This window comes from Stenella coeruleoalba (genome assembly GCF_951394435.1).
Source record: "Stenella coeruleoalba genome assembly, chromosome: X".
Taxonomy (NCBI): domain Eukaryota; kingdom Metazoa; phylum Chordata; class Mammalia; order Artiodactyla; family Delphinidae; genus Stenella; species Stenella coeruleoalba.
Window position 1 is genome coordinate 60,299,830 of NC_137152.1, and position 25,945 is coordinate 60,325,774.

The following is a 25,945-nucleotide window of genomic DNA, read 5'->3' on the forward strand; positions in this document are numbered from 1 at the left end:
TGTTGTTTTTGGTGTCTGTCTCCAGTGGCTAAGGATGGTTCAGTGGGTTGTGTAGGCTTCCTGGTGGAGGGGACTAGTGCATGTGTTCTCATTGATGAGGCTGGATCTTGTGTTTCTGGTGGGCAGGTCCACGTCTGGTGGTGTGTTTTGGGGTGTCTGTGGACTTATTATGATTTTAGGCAGCCTCTCTGCTAATGGGTGGGGTTGTGTTCCTGTCTGGCTAGTTGTTTGCCATAGAATGTTCAGCACTGTAGCTTGCTGGTCGTTGAGTGAAGCTGGGTGATAGTGTCGAGATGGAGCTCTCTGGGAGATTTTTGCCCTTTGATATTATGTGGAGCTGGGAGGTCTCTTGTGGACCAGTGTCCTGAAGTTGGCTCTCGCACCTCAGAGGCACAGTACTGACTCCTGGTTGCAGCACCAAGAGCCTTTCATCCACACGGCTCAGAATAAAAGGGAGAAAAAGTAGAATGAAAGAATTAGTAGAGGTAGAAAGAAAGACAGAAAGAAAGAAAGAAAGAAAGGAGGGAGGGAAGGAGGGAGGGAGGAAGGAAGGAAGGAAGGAGGGAAGGAAGGAAAAAAAGAAAGAAAGACGATAAAGTAAGATGAAATATAATAAAGTTCCTAAAATAAAAATATAATTATTAAGAGAAAAAACAAAAAAAACAAAAACGGATGGATAGAGCCCTAGGACAAATGGTGGAAGCAAAGTTATACAGACAAAATCTCACACAGAAGCATACACATACACACTCACAAAAAAGGAAAAGGGGAAAAAATCATAAATCTTGCTCTCAAAGTCCACCTCCTTAATTCGGGATGATTCGTTGTCTATTCATGTATTCCACAGATGCAGGGTACATCAAGTTGATTGTGGAGCTTTAATCCGCTGCTTCTGAGGCTGCTGGGAGAGATTTCCCTTTCTCTTCTTTGTTCTCACAGCTCCCGGGGCTCAGCTTTGAATTTGGCAGTGGCGTGCCGCACAGGCTCTCCGGAAGGGGGCTGTAGATAGTGACCTGTGCTCGCACATAGGCTTCTTGGTGGCGGCAGCAACAGCCTTAGCGTCTCATGCCCGTCTCTGGGGTCCGCACTTTTAGCCGTGGCTCACGCCCATCTCTGGAGCGCCTTTAAGCAGCGTTCTTAATCCCCTCTCCTCGCGCACCAGGAAACAAAGAGGGAAGAAAAAGTCTCTGCCAGCCGTGGCACACTAACCCCCAGCAGGCTGTGTTCACGCCGCCAACCCCAGTCCTCTCCCCGTGCTCCAACCAAAGCCCGAGCCTCAGCTCCCAGCCCCGCCCGCCCCGGAAGTGGAGCAGACAAGCCTCTCGGGCGGGTGAGTGCCGGTCGGCACCGATCCTCTGTGCGGAAATCTCTCCGCTTTGCTCCCCGCGCCTTTGTTACTGTCTCCTGCGCAGCTCCGAAGCTTCCCCCTCCGCCACCCGCAGTCTCCGCCCGCGACAGAAACCTTTCCTCCTTCACAGCTCCCTCCCACTGGTGCAAGTCCCATCCCTATCTTTTTGTCTCTGTTTATTCTTTTTTCTTTTGCCCTACCCAGTTACGTGGGGGGTTTCTTGCCTTTTGGGAGGTCTGAGGTCTTCTGCCAGCATTCAGTAGGTGTTCTGTAGGAGTTGTTCCACGTGTAGATGTATTTCTGATGTATCTGTGGGGAGGAAGGTGATCTCCACGTCTTACTCTTCCGCCATCTTCCCCCCAGAATACTTTTGAGAGTGGAAGGGGGTAATAATTGGATGGGATGACAATAGGCATAAACTGAGACATAATGGTCACTATATATATATATATATATATATATATATATATATATATATGAATGACCTGCTTTTCTGATCCTTCACCATGATAGTCACCCTCTTGTAGATACCCATCGCATTTTGTCAATGGCTCATTTAAAATATGGTGAACAGGGACTTCCCTGGTGGCGCAGTAGTTAAGAGTCTGCCTGCCAATGCAGGGGACACGGGTTCGATCCCTGGTCCGGGAAGATCCCACATGCCGCAGAGCAGCTAAGCCCGTGCACCACAACTACTGAGACTGCACTCTACAGCCTGCGAGCCACAACTACTGAGTCTGTGTGCCACAACTACTGAAGCCCATGCACCTAGAGCCTGTGCTCCGCAATACGAGAAGCCACCGCAATGAGAAGCCCGCACACCTCAACCAAGAGTAGCCCCCGCTCGCTGCAACTAGAGAAAGCCCGCGCACAGCAAGACCCAATGCAGCCAAAAAGAAAATTAATTAATTAAAAAATATATGGTGAACAGGAAATTGCTAAGTATGATTTGACCAGGGGAACAATATTTCATTCATTTAATCCAAGATTGTGTTAACTGCTTGAGCAGCTCTGTAACATGGTTGATCTGTTGAACAAAATCTTTAGCTTGTTATAATTTCTTAAAGATTACCAGTATCAATTTTTTTCAAAATTATGTCTATAAAGTCTTTAAATATCTTAGAATGTTACTGATCTGGGCTTGGAAACTTCCAACTCCTATAACATTTTATTTATTCCTATATTGAGTGTTTACTTCTGTGTAGTATAACTTACTTGTGTATGTGAATCCACCTCTCTGTAAATTATTGCTCAAGGGCAGACACCATGACCTATACATCTTGTCTTGAGCATCACCTTGCATAGTAGCTGAAACAAAGTAGGTACTCAACAAATGTGTAGGAAATGCATTAACACATGAATGCATGAATTTAAAACAGCTATACATTCTTTTACCAATACCTCAACTATTTTGGCATTCAGCTCCCTCTTAGTCATATTTATTCTATCCTCTCCAACTTGAAAATATTGATTGCTGTTGTTTTGACTTGGAAGCTATAAATAAAATATAATTCAGTAGTCTGGGTTTCTCTTTGTTATATTATGTATGTTATATTCAGGGTGACCAGATGTTGCAGCCTGTACAGCTCAATTAATGCCTGTTATGTTTAATGCCACTTTCACTCTCAAAAGTGTCCTGATTTGCTTGATAAATTATGTGTAGTCATCTTTCTTATGTCATTTTCCTTCTTCTTTCTGTTCAGAACATAACCTAAGATTCCCTCAGGTTGTCCTGTTGTCCCTAGTATGTCTTATCTTATAGGCATGTGTCATTTTTACATTTATCCTAGCTAGGTACTGTCTGCTACAGCTTCTCTTCACTTCTAGAAAAGCCAAAAGGAAGAAGTTTAAATTGCAGAGAATAAGGCTGGAAGATCAGGACTACAAGGAACCACTAAACAAATACTTGTATAAACTACTGAGAGAGTTGTGGACTCTCTTTCCCTGGACCTTGACAGATCAGCTCAGCATTCGTCTGTTGTGTATTATGCATGCAGAGGCCTGCTTGATGGCCTTTGGAAGTCCCTCTCAGCTCTGAGATTCTCTAAATACTTTTTAAAGCTAGATTAGCAGTAAAGGTCAGTGACCTATATCTGGGGCTAAAATCAGCATATGATCCCTGGATGGATTAAGGCACAGCGCAAGAAAATCTCTGTTAGGAAAGGAGCAGATGGGTGGCAGTCTAGACATCTCTTAGTGGAATTTCTGGGTCCATCTTTCTCAAGCTGGGTTCCCAGCCTCATCCACAGAAGTCAGGGGCAGTAGTAGCCTGTGCCCTATGCTGCCTGAGTCATGTTTCTACTCCTCACTTTCCCACTTAGGAGCAGCTGGCTTAGCTTCTGGGATGGGAGAGGGCAGGGTGACCAAAGCCCCATCTGCTCTGAAAGCTCCCTAATGACTGGGAACTAAGTAAACAGCAGTTTTCTGAATCAGCCTCTTGCATAACTTTGTCATTTAAGGTCAAACTTTTCCAGTATTAGTGAGTTACAGTTCTCCTCTCCAACCCCCATGCTACCCCACTTTCATTTCCAGCTCCACCCAGCGCTGGTTCCTGTTGCCCAAGTAAAATAATGCCTCGGTGAACTACAGAGTAGCTTTCAGTCCCCTCTTGGGTTTTGCTGAAATGGCCCAGGAATTCAGAAATGGTTCTTGCCCCCCTGCAGGGTCAAGATGATCTCTGCAGCCCCCTCAGCAACACAGAAACTTTCTTCCTCTGCCCCTCTCCATTGGGTTCCATGGCCCCTCATTTCAATTCTGCTTCCCCTGAGGAGGAACTCCAGCCGGTGGGTAACATATCAAGAGGCTGTGGGCTGACCAGGAGCCTGGTGGCTCAGTGCTCAGCAACAAGCTTTTGGCTTGAGTTACAGTGGATATGAGGCCATTGATTGAACTCTAGCTTACAGATGAGGAAACTGAGACTGAAACAAGTGTATAACTTGAGCATAGCTGGTAAGTGACAGAGCTGGGACTTGAAGCCAGGTTTTGCAGATTTCAAAGCTGAGCCTACTTCTGGTCAGGTCAGCCTAAGAGCTTCCCACCTCTTTTCCTTACTTCCCAGGAATGGGATGGGTTGAGGAGATCAGGTGCTCCCTGTAAGACTTTTTAATGGTTTTAGAGCATGCAAAGGCTTCAGGCTTCTTAGGGTCCAGGCAATATGCAATCAATTAGCAATCCCTCCTGCTGAGAGACGCAATGGAAATGAACTTGCATTAGGCCTGTGTAAACTGTTAAAATTAGGTCTTCTTGTGGTACAGTCTTGGCACGAGTCAAAACACAAATCCAACTTCAATAGCTTTTTCTTAAAGAGAATCTTTTCTGCAGATTTTCTTAAAGGGGCAGCACATGGGTTTACACAGCACGGCAAACAGTGAGGCTTGATAAAATCCCTCTTCTCTTGTCCATCTCCACAGCCACAGTTCAAATCTCTGTCTCTTTCTGCCTCCCCCTTCACACTCTTTCTTTCTCACTCTGTGTTGCTCTCTCCACTTCTTCCTTTTCAACACACATAAAAACTTGTTCTCTGGCTTCCCTGGTGGCGCAGTGGTTGAGAGTCCGCCTGCCGATGCAGGGGACACGGGTTCGTGCCTCGGTCCGCGAAGATCCCACATGCGCAGAGCGGCTGGGCCCGTGAGCCATGGCCGCTGAGCCTGCGCGTCCGGAGCCTGTGCTCCGTTGTGGGAGAGGCCGCAACAGTGAGAGGCCCGCGTACCGCAAAAACAAAAACAAACAAACAAAAAAACTTGTTCTCTTTGCCTTCAGGCTTCTGGGACGTGTAATGCCCTGGGACGTCTAATCTGTCTCTTGCTCTGGATGTTTTTCACCCGCAGGGAGAATCCCCACCCTTAACGCTAGTGAATTCTGAATTCTGGTTTCCTTCTTGTTAAAGCTGTGTGATGCAGAAATGATCATTAGATTATGCAAATCCTGAAAAACTGATGATATTATCAATGAACATGATGTTCTTAATATTTCAGAACAAATTTAAAACACTTAGGCTTGTCTTTTATGGTCTTCTTGTATCTGAGATATCAAAAAAGCCTAAATTCCTGCTTATCAAGAATTGACATTTATTGAGCACCTGTGACATGCCAGTCCCTGTGCTAGGCAATTTCATCCATGTTATCGTATGTAAACTTAGCCAGGTGTGGTGTGGATTTTTAACTCTCACTTTATAAATTTTCCAAAACTAAGGTTCTCAGGGGTTAAGTCCAATGTTACACAGAGCGAGGGTTGAAATCTGATTCTGAAACCCATATCCTTTCCACTGTATCAAATTACCCCTTATAGCTGAAGTGAGATATAAACAATAATAACAGTTACTTTATGCCTAAAAATATTTGAGGCCACTTCTTAATACTACTCTGTAATTATTAAACATAATTTTGCCATTGAATTAAAAACAATTTAATGATAACCAAATTTGGTGTTCTCTACACCATAAACTATAAAGTAAAAAGCTAGTACAATTTTTATTATAAATGTTTGACTAATCTACAGATATACTGTCTTTTTAACACCCCCCCCAAAAATCCTTAAGCCTTCCCTTTTGGAAAATGTTTGCTAAACCTTTTGGTCAATGGAGATTTCGCTGAGAATATGATTGGATCAACATTAAATATATGAGTCATGTGGCAATGATATTTTTAAGAGAGGATTATCCCTTTGTTTCCTTTTACTGTTTTTTTAAAATTAATTAATTAATTAATTTTTGGCTGTGTGGGGTCTTCGTTGCTGTGTGCGGGCTTTCTCTAGTTGCGGCTGGGGGGGCACTCTTTGTTGCAGTGCGTGGGCTTCTCACTGTGGTGGCTTCTCTTGTTGGAGCACAGGCTCTAGGCACATGGGCTTCAGTAGTTGTGGCATGTGGGCTCAGTAGTTGTGGTTCACAGGGTCAGTTGCTCTGTAGCATGTGGGATCTTCCCAGACCAGGGATCGAACCCATGTCCCCTGCATTGGCAGGTGGATTCTTAACAACTGCGCCACCAGGGAAGTCCTCCTTTTACTGTTCTTATCCTAAAGAAATCCCTGTATAACTGTTTGTGGGATAGCCATCCAACTAGCAAAATAACATCCTTTCTAGTGGGATTTTCATTGTCCTTTCTGCCAGCTATGGGACTAGAACCTACGTGGACAAACTGGTGGAAGATAAAAGCAACTTGAAATCAGGAAACTTGGGTTCTTCTCATGGCTTTTCTTTTGACAAGTCACTTCACCTCTCTAAACATATTATTTTTTAAGGATTTATACTGAGTCATGAGAGAGATGGGCTGGTCTTTCGCACAAATGGTTTGGCAAGTTAATTCAGTGTATGTGAAATTCTTTCATATTGCTTGTCTTTCTTAGTCAAAAAGGCTGAGTTGAAAAGTGAATTAACATTTATCTCTGAGAAATGAAAACATATGCCCACACAAAAACTTGTACATGAATATTCATAGCAACTTTATTCATAATAGTCAAAAATTGGAAACAATCCAGGTGTCCATCAACTGATGAATGGATGAACCAACTCTGGAATACTATGGAATACATACCATGGAATACTACTAAAATAAAAAGGAACAAACTAATAATATACACAACGATCTGGATGAATCTTTAGGGAATTATGCGGAGTGAAACAAACCAACTTAAAAGGTCATATACTATATGTTTCCAACTATATAAGGTTCTTGAAGTGACAAACTTAAAGAGGCAGAGAACAGATTAGCAGTTATGTGTTGTGATAGAATTGTTCTGTATCTTGACTGCAGTAGTGGATATACAAACATACATAGGTGATAAAATTTTATAGAGCTAAATATACCACACATAAGTACAAGTAAAACTGGGGAAATCTGAACAAGATTGGTGGATTGTATCAATGTCAATGTCCTGGTTGTAATGCTGCACCATAGTTTTGCAAGAGGTTACCACTGGGGGAAACTGGGCAAAATGTATAAGACATCTCTCTGTATATTTCCTACAACTGCACGTGAATCTACATTTATCTCAAAATAGAAAGTTTACTTTAAAAACAAAGTAAGTAAATAAGGTTTCCTTTTGTCCATTAAAATGCCCTAACCTGAAATGAAGTGTTGAGGCTAAAGAGAAAGAAATTCCAAAGGGTTTAGAATCTCCTGGGTGCTAATTTTAGGCACAGTCTTGTCTGTGCAAATACAGCAGCAGCTGCCTTGAAAAGTCTTTGTTGAGCAGTTTTCTGAATGGCTCCTTTGATCCTGTCAGTTTCTGCAGTGGGTATATCATGGGTAGACTTGCAAGTTGGTTAACTTGGCTCCAGGGTGGAGAGAACCACAGCTCCTCCTTTACTCTGTGGGTACCCCACTTCGAGTTCTATGGGCTGGCTTGACAGGGTCCAGTCCAAAAAATCAGCTGCATCCTGTGGGAAGGGGGAAGGGGTAAATCTGGCTGTCAAGCACCAATGCATAGCAAAGGACACAGAAATGTTGACTTAAGAGTATATAGTGCTTGAACCCGTGTCCCCTGCAGAAGCCCGTGCACCGCAACAAAGAGTAGCTCCTGCTCACTGCAACTAGAGAAAGCCTGTGTGCAGCAATGATGACCCAACACAGCCAAAAAAGAAAAAAACGAGTATATAGTGGACAGAGGAGGATCAGGAATGGAATCTGGCAGCTAAGGTAGAAAACACTCAACTTTTTGTTTTTCCCTAAAAATGAACTAGCTTATATGTTCTGTATTTGTCAATAATTTTTTCCCTTTTCTTCTCACATAGTTTGCTCCTTAACTAGGAGGAAGCCAGGTTCCAGGTGTTTTGAGAAGTGGAGCTTTAGAATTTCTATAGCAGCTTCGTGCTAGATTGCATCCATACATTTAATTTTGTGCTAGTTTTTTTAATCATTATTTTGGAGGAAAACATATTAAGGAACCTGGAATCAGATGCTCAGCTTTTAGATGCTTTTGGTATAGCAAGTTTGCTACAAGAAAGTAAAACTTTAGGCTAGGGGCTCTCTAAACAAGGGTGAACTAATGACAAAGTTATAAACTAGTCAAAGTTGTCTTTCACGACTCCTGCCTTCACCCTTTGTGTACTCTTTTTTCCCCTCATTGGGACTCCTTCCCTCCTTGCCCCACACCCAACTGTCCAGTATCCTCATAGCCTCTCCTTACAGACATTTTAGAGATTTTCTGTCTGGAAGGACACAGGAGAAGCTGATAACAAAGGAGGAGGGCTGAGGAACTGGGGTGAGGAGACTTACATTTTTACTGTGCATCATTTTGTGCTGTTTGAATTTTAAATATCTGCATGTACCACCTATTGGAAATTTTTTTTTTAACTTTTTTCAGTAAAGAATTTGCTATCTAGGCAGTCCATGGCATATAATATTTTGGGAAAAGATGGTCTAGGTTGAAGTGATGTAGATCAAACCTTATTTGCTTATAAAAGTTTTCGAAATAAGTGTTTGTGTTCTAAACTGAAAGCCTGATGCCAATTTTTTAAAAAATTAAAATGATTACAAATATCATTTTTAATCAAATGCTAAATGCTATGCTTTAGACTAACCTTTACAAATATGGTAAAAATACATCCTGAAATTTTAAATCTAGTTCCAATGAAAAATATTCTAACCCAATGTAAGAATAGCATGTCTTGACTTTTGGTTCATAAAATATGGTCAGCATAGATATATTTTTCTAATATAGAAATTAAGTAGGGCAGCACAGTGACAATATCATAAAATTGTATTACATAGTATACAGACATCTAGTTTACTGTAGAAATTTCTTTTTTAATTGAAGTATAGTTGAATTACAATGTTGTCTTAGTTTCAGGTATACAGCAAAGTGATTGTTTATATATATATTTTTTTCAGATTCCTTTCCATTATAAGATATTATGAGATGTTGAATATAGTTCCCTGTGCTACACAGTAGGACCTTTGATGTTTATCTATTTTATATAAAGTAGTGTGTATTTGTTAATCCCAAGCTCCTAATTTATGTCTCTCCCTCCTTCCCCTTTGGTAACCGTATGTCTGTTTTCTATGTCTAGGCTCTGTTTCTGTAAATAAGTTCATTTGTACCTTTTTCTTAGATTCCACATATGAGTGATATCATATGATATTTGTCTTTCTTTCTGTATCTGACTTACTTCACTTAGTATGACAATCTGTAGGTCTATCCATGTTGCTGCAAATGGCACTGTTTTGTTCTTTTTTATGGCTGAGTAATTATCACAACTTCTTTACCCATTGATTTCTTTATGGACACTTAGGTTGCTTCCATGTCCTGGCTATTGTACATAGTGCTGCTATGAACATTGGGGAGCATGTATCTTTAGTCTACTATAGAAAGTTCTTATTTCTTCACTATCCTTGCCTCATTTTGAATACCACAACCAGACGAGTTTGGCTCTCTGCCCTGTTCCAGTACTTTGAAAAGTTCAGTGTGACAGGCCTAAACTCAAGCTGCAAAAACCAGTGCTGTTTGGGTCTTTGCACAGATTCTTTCCTATTCACTTTCTTGACTGCCTACTCTCTGCTCTCATCTCCCTGGCATGCTGAACCTAGTTCCACAACTGCTTCTAGAAGTCGTTCATTTTGGTTACCTTTAAGTACTTTTCTTCTATGGTTTATAGGCCCCAGCTCCCTGCTCTGGTATTGGCTCTGAATGCTCCTTTGATTGCAGTAACACCAGCAGTTCCAGGTAAAAGAAACCTCCTCCACTAGCCCTGTCCCCATGGAAACTTTATTAACAAAGCTTGTCCCTTTCTGTACCTTGTCAGGGTGGGCAATTTGGATGTTTGGAGCTTTACAGTTTTCCTTCATTTAAAATTTCCTGTGACAAACAGGGATAGATTTTAGGGGTCATATTGGTAACCCTTGTCATCTGTGAGAGCAGAGAACACATTCATCTGGCAACGCCATCTTGTTCAACCCAGTTTCCTTGAGTCACCTCACACTTATGCAAGACATATTTACTTATACTACTACTTTTTCTTCCTCTTCTGCTCCTTCTCCTCTTTGCCCTTCTCCTTCTTCTTATATTTACTTTTGCAATGAAATCTCTCATCCTTTGATCCATTTCCTTCCTGTTGCCTAACAAACTTAAAATGCCTTAAAGCATTAGCCTCCTAGCACTGAATAAATCTACTCATCTCAGTCCTAATACCAGTGGGCTGACTTAAAATTGAAACTATCATTAGATCATTGTTTTTTTCATTTTCTCTGTCATTGACATGGATATAAAGTGTAAGTATAAACTTAGGACACCATCTTTTGTGGAATATTCTAGAATTTATACACCAAATTAGCATTCTTCAAAGTGACCACTGAGATAAAGTTGTTACAAGTATCCCTGTGATGTAATCATTGTTACAAATGGTTGGGGGCTGCTCTTTTGGAATTAAGGGGCGACAGAAGGTAGTGGAAAGAACATGAGGTTCTGAGATGATATAGCCTTTGCTTTTTTTTTTTGCCACATATTCTGTGTTTCTATTTATATGAAATGTCCAGAATAAGCATACCCATAGAGAGAGAAAATAGGTTAGTGGTTGTCAGGGCCTACATAAAAGCAAGAATGGAGAGTGATTGCTAATGTGTGCAGGGCTTTTTTTTGGGGGGGGGCGGTGAAGACAATTTTCTGGAATTGGATAGTGATAATTGCAAAAACTTGCAACTATATTAAAAACCACTTCATTATATACACTTTAAAAGAATAAAGTTTATGGTATATAAAATATACTTTAAACTGCTATTAAAAATGTATGTAAACTTACATCTGATTTCCACATAAATAAGATATAGCCTTTTCTTTGAATTGCTAATCTGCCTCACATTAGCTGTACAATATTTGTGTCTCAGCTTCCAGTTCCCCATGTATACAGTGGGGTTAAGACTGTTTATCTTGCTGAGTTTTGTAGTGAGTCATTCATGCCTATGAAAATGCTGGACACATAGTAAGTGCTTGATATTTTCACACTTCTGTACTTACTGCCAATTTATCATCTGTGCAAGAAGTTTGTTGCCCCTGTACACTCTTCCTTAGTTGATGGCTCTATTTCCCCCTCTCTCTTTGTGTTCTGGTCAAACTCAACTATATTCTTCCTTAAAAAATTAGGAGTATGAGGGAAATTTTCTGACTTGATATATATTGAAACTTACAGCAAATAAAATAATTAATTGAAAATCTATAGATGTCATCCCATTAACAAAAAAAAATCTATCATCACTATGATTTAATATAGGGAGGTTGTGACCAATATTATGAGACCAACATAAAAAATGCATAGGAAATGTATGAATTTGAAAAAGAGATATATAACTTCCATTACCTACAGAGAACATAATCATTAACAGATAAACCTAATAGAATAAACAGTCATATTTTAAAAACTATTAGGAGTTCACAAAGCTTTCTATGCTTATGATCAACAAGAACACAAAAAATTAAAAAGTTATGGCACCCTTGCTATACTTAACTAGAAAATTAAATAGGAAAAAATAAGATATTTCTCAATATCTCAATAATAAAATCTAAAAGTTTCTAGGACATACCCTAACACAGAAACACAAAAATTTACAGAGAATATTTTAAAACTTTTAAAAAATATAAAGGAGATTTTGACTAAATGAAGATATACCAAGTCTATATTTGGTGTCGCCTCCTCTGAAATTTACCTGTATTAGAGGCTTTGGTTTTTTGGGAAAATGCCATTAATGCAGAGGGCGTAAAGCGCCTTGCCAACTGTACCAGGCTTTTGTCCCTTGACCTGAGCCAAAGCAGTGATCTCGTTCACCTCAATGACAGTGAGTTTGATGCTATGCCCAGCCTCCAAAGGCTGAATCTAAACACGTGTCAACTTTCCTTTGTCAGCAACAGGACCTGGAATGCCCTCCAGAACTTGAGAGCCCTAGACCTGAGCCACAATAAGTTTAAAAGATTTCCAGAATTTGCATTTTCACCCTTGAGGTACCTACAATCTCTCTTTCTCTCTAGAAATCCCATCACAGTACTCAATAATATGGCCTTCTATGGGCTGTATTCATTGAAGGAGCTCAACTTGGCTGGGTGCTGGATAGTAAAAATTGACAAATACTCCTTTCCTCAATTTCCAAATTTAGAGAGTTTAGACCTTGGATACAACAATATTCGGACACTGAAACGCAGAACATTTCAGTTTCTGAAGAAGCTCCAAGTTCTCATTCTCTCCCAGAACCGCCTGAAAGACATAGAGGAGAATGCATTTTCTGACCTCAATTACTTCTATAAACTTGACTTGGCATACAATATCTTGTCAAGTTTTCAAGCAGGCCTTTTCTTGGGCCTGGAAAATCTAGAAGTTTTGAATCTCAGTTTTAATAAAATTAGTTATGAAACCAGTAGGACCTTGCCATTTCCTCCATTTATGAACCTCAAGTCTTTGAAACGACTCAACCTAGAAGGACAAATACATGGAATTCAGGTTGTTCCAACCAACTTCTTCCAAGGGCTGAATGGCCTGCAGGAGCTACTCCTAGGGAAAAATCCCATGGTATTCCTAGACCACCTTCAGTTTGACTCCCTGCTTAATCTCACAAAGTTGGATATCTCAGGAACAAAATCTGGAGACTGAAGTCTCAGTTTAAATATTTCCTTATTCCAAAGACTCAAAAGACTAAAAATGCTGCACCTGGAAAACAACAACTTAGAGTCATTGACTCCTGGCATGTTCTCTGGATTAGAAAGCCTTCAGGACTTCTCTTTAAGATTCAACAACGTAAGAGTCATTAATCAAAGTCATCTGGAGAATCTGAAGTCTCTGAAGTACTTTGATCTCTATGGGAACAAACTTCAGTGCAGCTGTGACAATGCATGGTTCAAGAATTGGTCAATAAACACAGCAAATGTCCATATCCCCTACCTCTGGAGCTATACTTGTCAGCAGCCAAATATCCAGAGTTTGTTGATAGATTTTGATGATTCTATGTGTAATTTTGACCTAGGAAATGTTTGCTTCTTCTGCTCCTTCAGTCTGGTCCTCACAACCATGGTCTCCTCTTGGTTCATTGCCAAGATGACTCTGTCTCTATGGTATGGGCTCTACATATTTTAAGCCTGGTACCTGGCCAAGTGGCAAAGGACAGAGAAGGATTTCATCTATGATGCCTTTGTCTCTTTCACTGCCACTGATGAGCAGTGGGTATATGAAGAGCTTGTTCCAGCCCTAGAAGAAGGTGGCCAGCCCACTTTTAAGCTCTGTCTTCACCACTGGGACTTTGATCCAGGCATAGGCATCTTTGAGAACATCCAGAATGACATCAACACCAGCCGGAAAACTTTGTGTGTGGTCAGTAACCACTACCTGCACAGTGAATGGTGCCAACTTGAAGTACAGCTGGCCAGCATCAAGATGTTCTATGAGCACGAGGATGTCATCATCTTGATCTTCCTGGAAGAGATCCCAAACTATAAGTTATCCAGCTACCACCGACTCAGGAAACTTGTGAATAGGCAGACATTTATCACCTGGCCAGACAGTGCCCAAGAGAGGCCACTCTTCTGGGCTTGTATTAGAAATGCATTGGGCAACAAATCTGTGGAGAAAGACAACACACAGCTGATTGTGGCCCAGTGACTAGAAGTCTTTGTGACCTCAAATCCGATGTTGCCCAAGGTGTGTATCGACTAAGAGTGTGACTGAATGTACCTGCTCTGCAGGGAGAAGGTTTCTCATGACCATTATTTGGTTAATGTCCATCAGGCAACTGGAAGAGTGAAGGGAGCTGCCTGAGGAAGCTTCAGGAACAGTGTTAGGGGATGTAATCCCACTATTAGGGGATTAGATATTCGGAAAGTAGGGCCCTCATATGTGCTTGAGAACATTGCTCAGCTAGTTTATCCAAATCAGTTCCTGTCAAGATAGATTGAACTATACTCCTTCTAAGAACCTATAACAACATATACACCACACACAGGGTTTAATAAAAGCAAAAAAACAAAAGTTAGGATTCTGGTGTATTCTCCTTTAGGGCATGAAATTCCAAAGGCCAGCTTCTGTTTAAGTCAGAGCCCAAGTGTTAGGAGAGTCCTAGTCTGGATCCATTGATTTACTCAATGGGAAGCAGCCTTGATGATCTAGCAGTGCAATGATGACTGCAGGAACTATCACCTAGCTGTGATAAAAGACTTCATAGAGCAGTTTCTGGCAGCTATTCATAGGGTTGTAGCCCCAATGGCTTCATGCTTCAAGCACCAGATACAGACCAGTGTCCTGTAGCAGGCAATATCTGTAGGGAGCAACACCCAGCATAGGGGCCATGGCTCTGGTAGTAGGCAAAAGCGCTACAGATTCCTGTAGGAAGGAATTTCTTACAGGAAAAGTACTATAAATTCCTGGAGCAAGAGGGGCCATAGGGATCTAGAGGAGATCAGCCTATAGTGGGATTAGTAGGGTACCAACACTGTCCTTTTCTGATTGTCTCTCCATGAGGACTTGGTCTTTGCCCTTTATCCCTAAGACTCTGAGAGGAGTTTGTTGAGGAAGAAAGACCCTGATGGGCAGAATCTTTAGCAGCTGAGGTAGTCAAATGTCTACCTCAGTGGGCCCTTGCCAGGTCTCTCTGTACTACACATGACTCCCCTGTGTGAAGAGAGGTCGGCATGTTTGGGACAGGACTTTTGTTAAATTGTTAGGGAAAAATCCAAGGGCATTTGTGTGGGAAATTGTGAGTTATCAGCTGGATGTTTGTGGGTTAAATATTACATTGTTGCAGGAAAGGTTTACAACTGCCTCATGGGAGATGAAAGAAATATGACATTACTTAATTTTCTTTAAATCAAATGATATCTGATTTTGAGGCCCTGTTCTGCTAGATTGTTAAAAATTCTATCTTAGTCATTATGGGCTCCTCACCCTCACCCACTAACCCCTCATGTTCTTGCATAAAGCAAAAAAAGAAAAAGTTGGTGGAGGACTTTTGTAGAAAGGAAGTGCTCAGGAGTGAAAAACAGCTCTTTTTTTTTTGCATCCTGAAAAAAATGGGGGGCAATTTCTCCAGTCTTTGGTCCACATTACCACTTGTATTGTATGCCCATCATCCAAGCTGGATCCCTGGAGTCTGAGGACTCTGCTGCCTCTGGGCTATGCTTGGCACTGCAGTTTTTGCTGAAATTGGAGATAGCCATTCACCTCCCTGGAGATGAAAAGGGTCTTGGATCCCACCACTCAAGGAAACAGCAAGTAGACCTCTGTTCTTTTCCTGGTCTTACGTAAACTTCACCTCTCTGGGTGCTTCAGTCACCATTCTGTGCCCTGTCCTCCTCTCATCTCACACACACACACACACACACACACACACACACACACACACACACCCTGGCATGATTAAATAAACTAAGACAGGAAGACAACTTCCTGTCTTCAGACAACTTCAACAGGCATAGGAGTATATTCCCTTTGGATGGAGGGAGCTATATTTCTCTTCTTCTTCCTGATTCTTCCACAGCAGGAAAAATAAAACAAAAACATCTCTATACATTGTTCTGCCATGAAATTAATAAGTGAAAATGACTAGCAGACTAAGATCATTGGGCAGCATGCCAATCAATGGCTGTATAGGATTCTTTGAAATTACAGTGTGTGACATGAGGGGCACAATACCATGAAGAGGGTGATGGCTGTAGCCTAGTAGGAAAGTACACATTGGTGCATGTGTGTGTAGTCCTTCTTGGAAGGAAAGGTGGATAATTAATAACTTGAACTCGTTTCATTTTCGAAACGATGAGGCAATCATGCTGGAACAGAGACTAAATTTTATACACATATTCCAGGAAACCAGATGAACAGCAGTGTTCACCCATGTACTTGGGACCAGCTACATAATTGCAGGGCCTAATGTAAAATGAAAATGCGGGGCCACTTGTCCAAAAGTTATTCGGAATTTCAAGACAGTGATGGCAGAGCACTAAACCAAGTACAGGGACCTTCTGAGTGTGGAGCCCTGTGTGACTGCACTGGTCACATGCCCATGAAGCTGGTCCTGCTTGTGACTATCAGCCAGGTGAATAGGATTTTCTCCTCACAACTTAAATCTCCAAATAGGAAAACAGTGTGTATTTTCCCACAGAACATATTATTTAATCCAGTAAAGGGATGATTATTTCCTTGAACGAAACTGTCTCGCCAGTCTTTGAGGTCATCTTAAAAAAGAAATGGAATTGTCTTTTGTATTAAAAAAAATGCCATCACACCACCACAGATAAAATGGTGCCATTGTCATTCCTGTTGTTTTAGTCTTGGAATGGACTGGGGCACTAACTCAAGGCATACCCATTATACAAAGGTTTGCATTATGTTTTTACATGTATCAAATATTTACTTAGCTGGGATACAGGGAAATTCATTTCCTAGACCAAATTACTAAAACTATAGGCACTTTAAAATGAAACCATTGGAGCTGTAATTATATAAAAAAGATATTTGGAAATGATTATGTAGTTAATTTCTCTATCATCAATCAATCTGCAGTAACAAGTGGTTTAAATTGGAACAGAAAAAAATTTAGATGAGAAAAAGAGAAATGTTCCTGCCAGTAAAGCTAAAAATATATTAAGCTTAATTTGTTAGAAAGATCTGAATTTTTTCCCCTACAGATACTGAAAAAAGGGATAGAAATCTCTCTGTTTAGAATTATTTATATGGGCCTACCTGGATGATTTTGCAAAATTTATTTAATTAATTTATTTTATTGTTGGCTGTGTTGGGTCTTCGTTGCTGCCTGCGGGCTTTCTCTAGTTGCAGAGAGCCGGGGCTAGTGGGCTTCTCATTGCGGTGGCTTCTCTTGTTGCGGAGCATGGGCTCTAGGCGCACAGGCTTCAGTAGTTGTGGCGCACAGGCTTAGTTGCTCTGCGGCATGTGGGATCTTCCCGGACCAGGGCTCGAACTCATGTCCCCTGCATCGGCAGGTGGATTCTTAACCACTGTGCCACCAGGGAAGCCCCTACCTGGATGATTTTTAAGCTCATCTTCCAAACCAGAGTTTCAGTGCCAGCTCTGTATTTATGAGAAAGGGATGTCTCCACCTATTGAATATATGTTTCCTTGCAACCACACATTTGCCCTTAATAATAGGATTAGTGATTGAGTTTAAGAGGCAGAGCCAAAATTATTCCTTGGCACACACAGTGTGGTCCAGAGATCAGAAGCATGAGCATCACCTGGGAGCTTGTCAGAAATGCATACTCTCAGGCCCAGCCCAGAGTCTGCATGTTAACTGAACCAGAATCTGCATGTTAACAAGATCTCCAGAGGATTCTTATACACATTATAGCTTGAAAGGCACTGGGTTAAGCAATTATTTACATTGAGAAATCTCTGGGAAGGTTCTCCTATCTTCAAATATTAACTCATCTTAGGTTACACAGTGATCAAAATGTAATCATTAAATATTCTTTGGATTTCTCTTCTTGTAATATTTCTCAAAAGAGTAACAGTAACAATACTATAATTTTACGTGTGTGTTGTTAATTACCATTTCCAAAGCACTTTCATACCTGTGATGTCACTTGATAACTTTGTGATGGGTAGCCCATTAAACTAATGCACCCTTATCATTCTACCAGTAAATATGAAGGTAGGTCAATATTGTATTGCTTTTGCCTAAGACCATTAAAAAATCAAAGAATACTTTGATGGTAATCATTTTGCAATATATAAATGTATCAAATCAACACATTGTACACCCTAAACTTATACAATATTATGTCAGTTATATATCAATAAAGCTGGGAAAAAACTGCAAGAATAATATATAGGTACAGTGAAATCCAACTAAATGAGTGCAAAATTGACATAAGAGTTTTGAGATAAAAGATAATATAGTGAGGATATATTTCTAAGCGTGAAAATATAGAAGGGTTCATAGAATCCCAGAAAGAATCTTCATCATTGGGTAGATTTAATTATTATGTCTAAAATAACATTCATTCTAATTGTTCAAGTGAAAAGAAGTGGCTCTGGAAGCTACATATGTGTTCATTTAAATCAGGTAACAACTTGAGTTAGAATTAGCCTAAGAAAATGCAGATATACAATGCAAAAAGGAGAATAGAAGATCTATTAACTTGGGAACTATAAAAACAGGTTTGTAGATATATCTGGACACTGCTGTAAAGTTTTGTCTGCAGATTAAGAAGGTGACATTGACCCAATAATGTCACTTACTATAATCATCTTTGATTTTATTATATTGTACCTGTAGGAGGAATTTAAGCTTGTAATAGGTGGCCTATTGCATCCTAAAACATTTAGGAGGAACTGAGATAAAGCTATTGTGGATTATGGTGGCTCTAAGTCCAGTCCTAACAATTTTGTAGTTTCCAAATAAAGTTCTCAATGGAATCTTTCTAAATTGAAAATCATTAAATAAAGTGACAGAGACAGGGGTTCTAACTGGGGGGAACTGTTTCCCAAGATGAGAAATGTTAAGCATCTAGTGAAAAGCTAAAACTTTTAGGCTCACTGTCACAGGTGATACGTGGCTGCAAACACAGCTTAAGGTGTAGTCCCTGGCTTAATGGAGTTTGCGATCTAATTAGGAGATAATATATATTTGTGTAACAGATAATTAAAATGCTAGTCAAATGAGTGATACAGACAGTAAATGTTAAATTAGAGAAAGATGGCCAGAAGCCGAGTTGCACTAAGATATGGCAATTAATATCAGATGATCAAGGTTTGAGGCGTGACTCAACCACTTAAGAACTGTAACCCTGTTAGTTGACCGCTCTAAACTCCAGTTTTCCACTCTGTAAAATCAGGATAATTACAATAGCTTTCTCTAGGCTGTGTTAAAGACTAAGTGGTCTTGGGAGGATGCCTGGCCCATATGTTAGCTAAGAAATTCACCTTCCTCATGACTGAAGGACCTGGGGCAGAAAGAGCATTGGGTGTCTGAGGATGGGCTTACTGAAAAGGAGTAGCTAGAAACATAGAGGCCACCAGCTTTGTCCACTTCACCATTTGCTAAAGGTCATCCCTAAAGGGAGACCTGGGTTGTTTCCCTCAAAGGATACAGCTCAGATTTGACGGTACTTCAAGCTTTGTAGAGTACTAAAAGATCTCATTTCATTGCTTACCATCCCCTGACATGCCCAACCTAATCTCTATAATCTAAAGTACCTGTGGATGCCCAAGGCCCAAGCCAGCAGCTTTTTAGGGTTAGAAAGAAGATTGGCATCAGTGAGTTGCAGTGATGAAAGGAAAGGGGACCGGGGAGAACGTGAAGTAGCAGAACCGGTTTCCTTGCTAGCCTCTGCACAGTACTGCCACCTGGTGGTTATTTAATAAACCACACTATCTCTTCCTCCCATAGTGTTGTCCTAAAGTACAGCCTTAGTGTTAACGGAGAGAACGTGGTGATGCACTGTATTCGTTTCTGGTGACTACTGTAACAAATTACTACAAAGATGGTGACAACAGAAATTTATTCTCTCATAGTTCTGGAGGCTAGAAGTCCAAACTCAAGGTGTGGGTGAGGCCATGATCCCTCTAGAAGTTCTAGGGGAGAATCTGTTCTTTGCCTTTTCCAGCTTCTGTTGGTTGCTGGCCGCTGTTCCTGAGCTTGTGGCTGCATCACTCGAATCTCTGCCTGCCTCTTCACATGGTCTTCTCCTGTTCTGTGTGCCTGATCTTCCTTTGCCTCTCTCTTAAAGGGACACTTGTAATGGCATTTAGGGCCCACTTGGAAAATCAAGGATTTTCTCTTCATTTTAAGATGCTTAATTCAATGGACATCTGCAAAGACTCTTTTCCAAATAGGGCAGCATAGACAAGTTCCAGGCATTTGATGTGAATATCTTTTGGGGACCATTTTTTGGCCTAACACATTTATTCTTTATTATCATTTATTATACATTGTTGGTAATGAATATATAAAATCGATTGGGACTTCCCTGGTGGCGCAGCAGTTAAGATTCCACCTGCCAATGCAGGGGACACAGGTTCAAGCCCTGGTCCGGGAAGATCCCACATGCCGCCGAGCAACTAAGCCCGTGTGCCACAACTACTGAGCCTGCGATCTAGGGCCCGCGAGCCACAACTACTAAGCCCGAGTGCCACAGCTACTGAAGCCCATGTGCCTAGAGCTCGTGCTCTGCAACAAGAGAAGCCCCCGCTCGCCACAACTAGAGAAAGCCCACGCGCAGCAACGAAGACCCAACGTTTCTTTGGTTTAATAAAAACAAAATTATTAAAAAAAAAAAAAGATTGATCTGCTGGCCAGGGCAGGCCAAGAGGATAGGATGCAGGATATAAAGTTTTGAATTTGGGTGTGGGGATGAGATAAGGAGGGAAAAATCTAGAGTGTCAACTTTTCTAGGGAAGGCCAGCTTGGGTGGGACAGCTCAGTGAGAGACCCTGGGTGGCTGGGAAGCAGCACAGAGGACTCTGGGCACATGGTGTGGAGGAGAGAGTATAGAAAGGGCAAGAAAGGGGTGGTGAGCTAAGATTTAACTTTTGTTTGTTTTTAATAAACTGAATGTGAGTGGTCCTAACCCTTAAAATCCTCTATATGTATAAGGAAATGGGCACTCTCAAACACTGCTGGTGAGACTGGTGGAGTTGGTAAAATCCTTTTGGAGAACAATTCTACATATATATCATGTACCTCCATCCAGTAATTCTAAGAAGTCTAGAACTCTATTTTAAGGAAATGATCAGAATACAGGAAGATTTATGCACAAAGACATTCCTTATGTCCTTTTTTTATGGTGCTCTTGAGTGTTTGTAAACAACTCAAATGTCTACCTTTAGAAAGTAATAGTTGAGTGAATTATGGTTCATCTCTATGATGAAATATTTTATAGTCATAAAAGTATGTTTATGAAAAGTATACCATAACATGAAAAATGCTTTTATGTGAGATGTTAAGCAAAATAAGTAGGAATTATGAATACATACATACATACTTTACACAAATATTAATTCTAAATTGATTCAAGATTTAAAAAAATATGTATATGTCACCTCTTTATATGTATATATACATATTGAACTCTCAGAAATTGTGCATAAATATTTAGGTGACATAACCACCTCTTAAAAAGCACAAACAGGGACTTCCCTGGTGGTACAGTGGTTGAGAATCCACCTGCCAATGCAGGGGACATGGGTTTAAGCCCTGGTCCAGGAAGATCCCACATGACGTGGAGCAACTAAGTCTGTGCACCATGACTACTGAGCCTGCGCTCTAGAGCCCGCGAGCCACAACTACTGAAGCCCGCACGCCTAGAGCCCGTGCTCCGCAACGAGAAGCCACCGCAGTGAGAAGCATGCACAATGCAACGAAGAGTAGCCCCCACTTGCTGCAACTAGAGAAAGCCCGCGTGCAGCAACAAAGACCCGATGCAGCCAAAAGTAAGTAAATAAAATAAAATAAAGTTATTTATAAAAAAGCACAAACATCATATCGTTTATTTTTGTATTCATCTAGCTCAGTAAAATCTTGCCTCCTGAAGCTAAATATTTTTCCCTCTATGTTTATTTCAACTTTTGTTCCCAAGCAGTTAGGCTTAAAAATTTGTAGATGTATACAGTGTATCTGTGATACATGCTGAATTACTACAGGAACTGCAGCTATAAGTTGAACAAATATGGGTGAATGGGCTTGGTCCTAAAGGATGTAAGGGACTTTGACAGAACCAAATAGAGTGCCAGCACTGCCACTGGTCTTGGAGCTCATGGTACTTGGATTTTAGCACTGATACAGAAGAGACTTCTTAACAGAACTTTTTTGTTCATCAATCTAAAGTATTTAAAGTCAATTCATGGTGGAAATCTAATTAAAGGTCAATATAGAAAAATGTTCTTATACTGATATTTTAAAATATGGAGATACCTCAGAATAAGCAATAGTGATAGAGTTAACCAAGTACTTCCTGACCTTAAACAAATACAAATATATATATATATTTTCCTTAATAAAGAAACTTATTAAGCTGCCCTCTCAGCACAGCCAGCAGCACGTCAGTCTCCTCTCTGAAGAAATTTATTGATATGGGAAAATGCTTACATAATAAGAGGGGTAAAAAATTGTATGTGCCAGATAACCTTAACCATACAAAAATAAATAGAAAAAAAGACTGGAAAAAATATACCACAATGTTAAGAGGGGTTATCCATAGCTACTGAGTCTTTTTAAAAGTTTTTTCTTATATTTCTAATCATTCTACGATGACATGTACTAATTTTAAAACCCAAAAGAAATTCTTTCAGAAGTGAAAGAATGGCCGATAGCAGGAAATGCTGCAGAGGGGCTAAGCATAGTGTGAATTGAAAAGGAGTCACAGAATTTGGGAACCAGAGGTGGTGTTTCAATAAATGGGGTATCAGACCCCAGGTATTGGGCTTGGATTACTGAGGCAGGCTTGGGTTGAACTGTAGCCCTGCTACTTCACATTTCGGTGACACTGGACACGTAAGTTCTCTAGGCGTCAGTTCCTTTGCTGCAAGCCCTGCTACTCCAGTGGGAAATGCTACCAGGCGTTCTAGTGGAGTTATCCATCTACTCGGCACCACGGTCACAGGGACAGAGTAGTATGTCCAAATGAGTGTGACCATCAGGGCAGCTTGCAATATGTAGAAAGCAACACTTATAACCCATTTTATCTTAGGCAACTGAGCTGTCCGTGCTTTCACGTGAGTTTTGAGCTTATCAGTCATCTTGTTGATCTTTCTCTCCAGCCTGGCGTATCTGGCAAACTCGTCCATCACGTTGACGGTGGAGAGCTCCTGCTTCATACCCTGGATCTCTGCTCGCATCTGAGACTCCTGCTCCACGTCCTTCTGCAGCACCCTGGACGTGAAGGAGGAGAAGGACGGGAGGAGGATCCTGAGTACATTGCACCCAAACACGAAGCTGAGCACCAGCAGCCAAGCCCAGCAGTCAGCCTCTGCCGCGCTCATCTCGGAGGCTCACGGCGGCGCCAGCTCGGCTAAAACAGCTCCACCTGGGACCAAGCTGATGGCCGCGCGTGCGCAGTGAGCCCAGCGCCCCGCAGAGGCGCGCCGCCGCGCCTGCGCACTGTCTATTAATACTTAATAGTAATAATTATTACTTACATAATACTTAGATTTAGAACTCCCATACCCATTCCTGTCCCCATCTACCCCACTCTTTCCACTCTCATAGCTAACCATTTTATTAGTTTCTGATATATCCTTTCAGTGTTTCTTTATACAGATACAAGCAAAAATAAATATATATTTTCATTTCTCCCCTTTCTTATACAAAAGGTAGCATAGTACTTATACACTATTTTGCATCTGGCTTTCTTCACCTAAGTACATCCTGAAAATACAGAGCTTTCTCATTCTTTCTTACAACTTCATATAGTATAACATTCAATTATATACTATAGTTTAAAAAATCTAATCCCTTATTGGTAGACACAAGTTTTTTTCCTGTCTTTTGCTATTACAAACAATGAGAAAATGTACACACGTTATCCATAAAGTGCAGATATGTCCTTATCGTGAATAAATTTGCAGAAATGAAAATGTTGGCTCAAAGGGTAAATTCATTAAATCTTCATTCCACTTAGAGTTTTAACCTGCTGTATGGTGTGAGGAAGAGATGGAACTTTATCTTTTTCTATAGTATAGATACCTGGTTGTGTCAACACTATTCATGTAAAAAATAAAGTCCATCTTTACCCCACTGATTTGATTTTGTACTAATTTTCTGTATGTATTTGGTTCTATGATGGACTTTCTCTTTTGTCCCATTGGTCTGTCTACTCATGTTCCAGTGACTCGGTGTGTACTTCTAAAATTTTGCAAGTTTAGCTCTGCATGGTTTTATTAAGGAGGGTGCAGGTACTATAAGAAAAAGACCCAAGATTGTACACAAGTAGTTTAACAAGATAGAAGTTGGTTTCTCTTTTAGGTTAACAGAGTAGAGGTAAGTGGTCCAGGGCTGGTAAAGAAGCTCTGCCATGTCTGGGTCCAAGGTGGCTGCTTAATCTTTTGGCATCTCTTAGCCAGCAGATGGGGAAAAGGGCCAAAGGAAAGCATGAACTTTCCCTTTCAGTGTCACAATGTGGAAATGGCTCACAATGATTTCCAGAACTTGGTCACTTGGCCACTCCAAGCCACAAGGGAGATGGGGAAATGTAGTCTCTTGCTGGATAGCCATCTACCTGGCTACAACTTAGGAGTTCTATTAGATAATAGGGGGAAATGGTCTTTACTACAATGGTGGCCTGATGCAAAGGACTCCAATGTTGAAGGTACTGGTGTTAGGGGAAGCACTGAATGAAACTGGCCAGCACGACACTAACCATTTGCATGAGTTATTTTATGACAGGAGGTCCTGATAAGGAACACGGAACTAACAAGCCACCACCAACCAGAAGAATTCGGGAAAGGTCAAAAGGAGACGCCAGTCCATATGTCCTACCAACCTCCCAGAATCCTCCTCGCTGGAATCCATCTTGGCTGAGTGATGCGCGCACTACCAGGAAGGACCCTGAGTCAGAACAATTGGCCAGAGACAATCCAGAAACTAATCCCATTACCATAAAACCCGAGACTGTGAGCCACAAGGCAGAGCAGTCCTCCTGGGTTCCCTTACCCTGCTGCTCTCCGCCCGGGTGCCCCTACCCAATAAAGTCTCTTGCATGGTCAGCACGTGCCGCCTTGGACAATTCATTTCCAAGTGTTAGACAAGAGCTCACTCTTGGGCCCTGGAAGGGGTCCCCCTCCCTGCAACAGTGAGGCACTGTAACCTGAAGAATGGCATAAACTCTTCTCTCCAGGGGACTAATGCAAAGGTGTCTAGGGTTCATATAGGCTTTACCTTCCTGCCCTCACAATTTTGGTGTTTTTTCCCCTCAGAATCATATTTATTGTTTGTTAGAGCTCCTCTCTCTCTGTCTCTGTCTCTCTCTCTGTCTCTCTCTCTCTGTATGTGTTCTCATATGTGTGTGGGTTTTTTTTTCCTTTTACTTGTTCTTTTCTCATTGCTTTACTCACATGTCCTTGGAGATATCAATCTTTTTCTGAGGCAACTCTTGGGGCTTGTTAATGAATTAATTGGCAAAAAAAAGCCTCCCAGAGAACAAAAACAAGAACCTGTTTATACCTCTGAACTTCCTACATCCCTTTCCTTGTTATCCCACTTGAATGTGATAAAGAATGGATAGCTTAAGCGGCCCAAATAAGTGACCTTTTACATTTGCAGAAGATGAAGTTTGCATATGAAATGAGATCTGGGTTATAGAGACTGCTAAGCTAAAGGATAGGGATAAAGCCAAAAAGAAAAGATCCTAAAGCCTTAGGGAGACCATATTAACTAAACTGGAATGCTTTAGAGAGTGAAAGGAGGCACTAAAGCAATTCAGTATATATGAAATATTTACCTACTGATCAACAAATTGGCTTTATTATATTGGTAGGCTATAAAACAGTTCTGTTAAAAACTAATTTCAAAAATAAAATTCTTTCTAAAAATAAAAACAACATATATCACTGTACATTAAAGCAAAAAACACTTATATTGATTATCTGAACATTAAAAAATAACACAAGCAGAATTTTTTGGTATATATTCACATACCTTAATCAGTTTCTTAGCCACACCTGTCTCTAACAGCACGTTACCAATA

The 25,945-nt window shown here is 40.9% G+C and overlaps 2 protein-coding genes across 2 annotated transcripts; one reads left to right on the forward strand and one right to left on the reverse strand.

Annotated features, from left to right (window-relative positions):
• Positions 1 to 11,975: 11,975 nt before the first annotated feature.
• LOC307180599 (toll-like receptor 13) lies at positions 11,976 to 13,916 on the forward strand (the record flags this gene model as incomplete). Its single annotated transcript, XM_079910974.1, is given in 3 exon segments — positions 11,976 to 12,911; positions 12,915 to 13,391; positions 13,395 to 13,916. Coding segments are annotated over 3 exon segments (1,935 nt in total), but the record flags the coding sequence as incomplete, so codon positions are not given.
• An 8,775-nt stretch (positions 13,917 to 22,691) lies between these two features.
• On the reverse strand, positions 22,692 to 23,243 carry LOC307180148 (guided entry of tail-anchored proteins factor 1-like; the record flags this gene model as incomplete). The annotated part of the gene is made up of 1 exon (XM_079910287.1): positions 22,692 to 23,243. One exon carries the CDS (start codon positions 23,241 to 23,243, stop codon positions 22,692 to 22,694), a length of 552 nt encoding a protein of 183 aa, XP_079766413.1.
• Positions 23,244 to 25,945: the final 2,702 nt, after the last annotated feature.